General features: G+C 47.7%; 1 protein-coding gene across 1 annotated transcript; it reads right to left on the reverse strand.

Moving 5' to 3' along the window:
- Nucleotides 1-1,692: 1,692 nt before the first annotated feature.
- Nucleotides 1,693-6,116, reverse strand: LOC121862482 (extensin-like). The gene is made up of 2 exons (XM_042360786.1): nucleotides 6,091-6,116; nucleotides 1,693-2,512 (listed from the first exon to the last, which is right to left on the reverse strand). The coding sequence occupies exons 1-2, from the start codon at nucleotides 6,114-6,116 to the stop codon at nucleotides 1,693-1,695; spliced, it is 846 nt and encodes a 281-aa protein (XP_042216720.1).
- Between the last annotated feature and the right edge of the window lie 380 nt (nucleotides 6,117-6,496).

Below are 6,496 nucleotides of genomic sequence, written 5' to 3' on the forward strand. Positions count from 1 at the left end.
TCCTTTCTATTCTTCCTCCTTTCCTTCCACATCTGCCACTCTCCCTCCTCTCTCTCCCCTCCCTTCTTTCCTTCTTTCATACACGCCCATTCTTCCTTCACACTCCCCATCTGTCTAATCCTTCCTCCTTCCTATCCATCTTACTTCTCTATCTCTATATGTTTCATTGTCCTTGTTGGGGGTCGTTGGTCAGTTCTGGTCGCAGGTCGAACCGGACCGAGGTCATATTTAAAGTTCATTGTGGGTCATCTTGCCCCATCAGAGGTCATCTTGCCCACCAGAGGTCATCTTGCCCCACCAGAGGTCACTTTCTCGTCCCACCAGAGGTCATCTTGCCCACCAGAGCAGGTTTGGGCAAACAATCAAAAGTGAACAACCTGACCCACTAAAAGCCACTACTAAATATTAAGAGGCAAAAAAAAATGAAAAAATCAGCCAAAGTCAATATAGCCGAGCACAGGTTGACAGGAGCCATCACTCAGGGTTTAACAAGGAGTGCTGGAAGCTGACACTGGCTGACGGGGGTATAAACATCATACCAGGGCGATACAGGTCAGCAGATAGCGATGGTTATTATTAGAGGTGAAGCAGAGGTCGCTTAGTCATTATATTTCGTCATAGGTCATTACGATTCACCAAGGTCAAGGTGATTCGCCATAGGTCATCGGGGGACACAACAGCGGTACAGAGAGAGAGAGAGAGAGAGAGGGATTCAAGCTCTATTCGCCCCATGACCCGTAATATCTAAAGTGAAGAGAGGCTAAGGGATTACACTCTGTCTCTAGCGTCCGGTAGTGTACTGGTCGACATTGGAAGAGGTGAGGTGAGAGAGGTGGAGAGGAGAGGAGGTGAGGGGAGAGGTGAGAGGAGAGGAGGGTGAGGGAGAGGTGGAGAGGAGAGGAGAGGTGAGGGACAGGTGAGAGAGAGGGAGGTGAGGGTAGAGGTGGAGAGAGAGGAGAGGGGGAGGGAGGGGAGGTGAGAGAAGAGGAGGGTGGGAGGGAGAGAGGAGAGGAGAGGAGAGGTGAGGGAGAGGTGAGAGAAGAGGAGAGGTGAGGGGAGAGGTGAGAGAAGAGGAGAGGTGAGGGGAGAGGTGAGAGAGAGGTGAGGAGGGGAGAGGGGTGAGAGAGAGGAGAGGTGAGGGAGAGGAGAGAAGAGGGAGAGGTGTGGAGGGGAGAGGTGAGAGGAGAGGGAGAGGTGGAGGGGAGAGGTGGAGAGGGAGAGGAGAGGGGTGAGGGGAGAGGTGAGGAGAAGAAGAGAGGTGAGGGGAGAGGGGTGAGGAAGAGGAGAGAGGTGGGAGGGGAGAGGTGAGGGGAGAGGTGGAGAGGAGAGGAGAGGTGAGAGGGGAGAGGTGGGAGAGAGGAGAGGTGAGGGAGAGGTGAGGGGAGAGAGAGAGAGGAGGAGGTGAGGGGAGAGGTGAGAGAAGAGGGAGAGGTGAGGGGAGGTGGGAGAGAAGGAGGAGAGGTGAGGGGAGGTGGAGAGGAGGAGAGAGGTGAGGGGAGAGGAGAGAAGAGGAGAGGTGGAGGGGAGAGGTGAGAGGAGAGGAGAGGTGAGGGAGAGGTGAGAGAGAGGAGAGGAGGGGAGGGAGAGGAGAGGTGAGAGAGGAAGAAGGAAGAGGAAACACGAGGGAAGAGGAAGACAGTCAGTATGTCATATAACATTATTACCAGCCAGTGTTGACGTGCTGGCCTGGACTTAGCCAACAGGTCGACAAACTGCGTGACCAAGTCGGGGGATTAGGAGGTGGAGAGCTGCTAGTCTGGCTCCGAGTGGCGGGCATATGTATTCTCGAGGCTGTGATCCTTGTGGGTATGGTGTGGTGGTCCTGGAGTCCTCGAGGGGTGTGGTGGTCCTGGGTAGTCTCGAGGGGTGTGGTGGTCCTGGGTAGTCTCGAGGGGTGTGGTGGTCCTGGGTAGTCCTCGAGGGGGTGTGGTGGTCCTGGGTAGTCCTCGAGGGGTGTGGTGGTTCTGGGTTGTCCTCGAAGTGGTGTAGTGGTCCTGGGTAGTCCTCTAGGGTGTGGTGGTCCCGTAGTCCTCTAGGGGGTGTGGTGGTTCTGTAGTCCTCGAGGGGGTGTGGTGGTCCTGGGTAGTCCCCGAGGCGGTGTGGTGGTCTGGGTAGTCCTCGAGGGGTGTGGTGGTCCTGGATAGCCTCGAGGGGTGTGGTGGTCCTGGGTAGTCCTCGAGGGGTGTGGTGGTCCTGGGTAGTCCTCGAGGGGTGTGGTGGTTCTGGGTAGTCCTCGAAGTGGTGTAGTGGTCCTGGGTAGTCCTCGAGGGGGGTGTGGTGGTCCTGGGTAGTCCTCGAGGGGTGTGGTGGTTCTGGGTAGTCCTCGAGGGGTGGTGGTCCTGGGTAGTCCTCGAGGGGTGTGGTGGTCCTGGGTAGTCCTCGAGGGTTGTGGTGGTCCTGGGTAGTCCTCGAGGGGGTGTGGTGGTCCTGGGTAGTCCTCGAGGGGTGTGGTGGTCCTGGGTAGTCCTCGAGGGGTGTGGTGGTCCTGTAGTCCTCGAGGGGTGTGGTGGTTCTGGGTAGTCCTCAAGTGGTATGCGTGGTCCTGGGTAGTCCTCGAAGTGGTGTAGTGGTCGGGTAGTCCTCGAGGGGGTATGGTGGTCCTGGGTAGTCCTCGAGAGGGGGGGATGTGAGATTATTGTTCCGTGTGTGTGTGTATGTCCGTCCGTCCGTCCGTCCGTCTGTCTGGAAACGTACCATCAGACGAGAACATACTGTACCTAAACGCTTTTCCACTTGTTACACGGTAGCCATTACATTACGGACCTGTCTTGAACATAGCCCAAACACAGGCCAGTTTTAAAAGACTATATCTCTCAACTTGAAATACATATTCAGTGTTATAGAGAGAGAGAGAGAGAGAGAGAGAGAGAGAGAGAGAGAGAGAGAGAGAGAGAGAGAGAGAGAGAAAGAGAGAGAGAGAGAGAGAGAGTGTTATAGAGAGAGAGAGAGAGAGAGAGAGAGAGAGAGAGAGAGAGAGAGAGAGAGAGAGAGAGAGAGAGAAAGAAATCCCTCTACTCGACAGTTCACTAATGGTAATCCAATGTTTTATGAAGCGGAAATGTAGACACACATACACTCGATTTTCTGTTACAATACCAAATAAAAGTTGACTCTCTAAGATGAACCTGTTAATGTATTATCTAGTATGAATGGGTTCACTGGGGGGAAAAAATGTTGAGTTTTAAGTTTTAACATAAGTCCCAGGTCAGGCCATGAAAGGTTTGGATCTGACCCCAAGGGAAATAATGTTTTGGGGTCGCCTCGTCCATTTCAAGCCTCTGGGGTCGTTTAGGTTTTAGGGAGAAGCTGGGGTCGTTTAAGTCCAGGGAGATGGTGAGGTCGTTTTAGTCCAGGGAGATGAAGTCGTTTTAGTTCAGGGAGATGGTGAAATCGTTTAAGTCCTAAATTCAGGACTTCATCTATCACTAAAATCAAAAGTTTGTTGATATCTAATAGTCTCACTGCTCTTTATTCCTCTTGAGATAATAGTCGACTTCCTCCTAACAAGCGAGTGAATCACCTCCTTGGGGACTCCTCCATAAACCCCGCTGGAAGTATATGAGACGAGTTGGCAAGGTGTTGGTAAAGGCAGTTTCTAAGTGATTAATGTTCACCTTCATATGTCGGATTGCTAATTGGATTTTTTTTTGGGGGGGGAATGATCTTTTAATTGTTTTATAACCTGTTAATTAGAGACGGGTGTTCTTTTACCTGGATTTTATATTGCAGTTTAATTTGCCAAAAAGTAATTCACGTGACAGAGCTCTATACAAAAGAGTAATTTAACAAAAGTAATTCACGTAATTCACCTTTATAATAGACAGATTCACCAGACTAATTCACGTACTTGACCACGTTATTGGACATTGACTTAACAGGAAAAAAAAAACGAAATTCACTTCCGTACTGCATATTATATGACAGAAATAATTATTCGCCACTGACAGCTTCATTACTTATTCGTAAAGTGGAAACTCGTGTAAGGTAAACGTTGTAGAGACAAGTTTCATTGATTGAGACAGGTGAACCTTCACTCACCTGGGGATGGGTTGATTAAGGCAGGTGAACAGGTAAATATTAGTTGGAATTTTTTTTATGGATAGAAAAGTAGGCTCTCTCTCTCTCTCTCTCTCTCTCTCTCTCTCTCTCTCTCTCTCTCTCTCTCTCTCTCTCTCTCTCTCTCTCTCTCGTTGTCCACTTATTAATCCTGAAATTATAATGTTTATTTACATAGTATTTAACTGCTTCATGTCTCTTGAGTATTATAAAGGACCGTCACAATGTATTCCTCTTGAAGTCCTAAACAGGATAACTACGGCTTGTTGACATAGTGGTTTGTTAAGTGAAGTTTGATCTAGATTTCTAGGATGTTTTAAATTAGAGAAAATTTGATAATATTTGTGTTTTATTGTTGATAAGAAATGAAACGATAATAATTGTAATTGGTGTTGAAATTATTTACATTACGAGACGAAAACTGTATGAGACATATTGAATATTACCTGCAGATTAAACCCCCCATACTTCACCTGATGATTCAACACTCTTAAACACTAGCCTAACCTAGCCTAACCTAACCTAACCTAGCCTAACCAAACCAAACCAAACCAAACCAAACCTAACCAAACCAAACCAAACCAAACCAAACCAAACCTAACCAAACCAAACCTAACCAAACCAAACCAAACCAAACCAAACCAAACCAAACCAAACCAAACCAAACCAAACCAAACCTAACCAAACCCAACCAAACCAAACCAAACCAAACCTAACCAAACCCAAACCAAACCTAACCAAACCAAACCAAACCAAACCAAACCAAACCAAACCAAACCAAACCAAACCAAACCAAACCAAACCCAACCAAACCAAACCAAACCAAACCAAACCAAACCAACCAAACCAAACCCAACCAAACCTAACCAAACCTAACCAAACCAAACCAAACCGCAAACCTAACCAAACCAAACCAAACCCAACCAAACCCAACCAAACCAAACCAAACCAAACCAAACCAAACCAAACCAAACCAAACCCAACCAAACCAAACCAAACCCAACCAAACCAAACCAAACCAAACCAAACCTAACCAAACCTAACCTAACCTAACCAAACCAAACCAAACCAAACCAAAACCAAACCAAACCAAACCAAACCAAACCAAACCTAACCAAACCCAACCTAGCCTAACCTAACCTAACCTAGCCTAACCAAACCAAACCAAACCAAACCAAACCTAACCAAACCAAACCAAACCAAACCAAACCAAACCTAACCAAACCAAACCTAACCAAACCAAACCAAACCAAACCTAACCAAACCAAACCTAACCTAACCTAACCTAATCATCACCTGATCCAAAAATAAATAAATAAATGTATTTGGACTAATAGAATAAATTTGTTTACAATGAAATAATTATAGGTTGTCATAAATACAACACTAATTATAATAAACATAAACTATCGGGTAAATTAGGGAAGAGTTTTACGTGTTCTGTAAATATTTTGACCTGGGTAAAAAAAACTGGTTCCTGCAGAGAACTAATTTACCGGGAATAGTTTATGTGTGTGTGTGTGTGTGTGTGTGTGTGTGTGTGTGTGTGTGTGTGTGTGTGTGCTATTATAATTTACCACCACAGCAACTACCACCATTTCCTACACCACTAAGCATTACCACCACAACTACCACCACCACACCACCGCATTACCACCAACACTACTACCACAACCACCACCACCACAACTACCACAACCACCACCACCACAACTACCACCACCACAACCACCACCACCACAGCTACCACCACCCCACCCACAGCTCACACCACACACCACCACCAACACTACACAACCACCACCACCACATTACCACCACCAATACTACCACCACCACCACCACCACCACAACCACCACCACCACCATTCTACCTTGTCCTCTAGTTCTGGATATACCAAACACCGGCAGTACCAACGTGAACGGCCAGGTGAACGGCTCGGTAAGCGGCTTAGTATACAACTTTGTGAACGGCATAGTGAACGGCTTAATAAAGAGCTTAGAGAACTTTGGTGAACGGCTTAGTTTACTAACATAGAACGTAACTTGAGGAACCCCATAGCGAACCTGAAGGTGAACGTGAGAGTGAACGAGTTGGGTGAACGTGTGGGCGGTGAACGAATGGGTAAATGTGAGAGTGAACGAGTTGGGTGAACGGGTGAGCGGCACAGGGCTGCAGTAAGCTAGGGTCATAATTTACACGGAGGCGTAGACCAAGGATGACTAGAGGCCAGGCACAGGTAATAACAGTATTAATTAGTCACGTCTGTAGGTGAGGGATCAGGGCTAATTAAGGTTTCCAGGTGTGTTGTGTACAGGTGTGTGTGTGTGTGTGTGTGTACAGGTATGTGTGTTGTGTACAGGTGTGTGTGTGTGTGTGTGTTTGTTGTGTACAGGTATGCGTTGTCTACCGGAGGATGTGGTGTGTACTGGTGGATGA

The sequence above is a fragment of the Homarus americanus genome, unplaced genomic scaffold (genome assembly GCF_018991925.1).
Source record: "Homarus americanus isolate GMGI-L3 unplaced genomic scaffold, GMGI_Hamer_2.0 scaffold31037, whole genome shotgun sequence".
Classification (NCBI taxonomy): Eukaryota; Metazoa; Arthropoda; class Malacostraca; order Decapoda; family Nephropidae; genus Homarus; species Homarus americanus.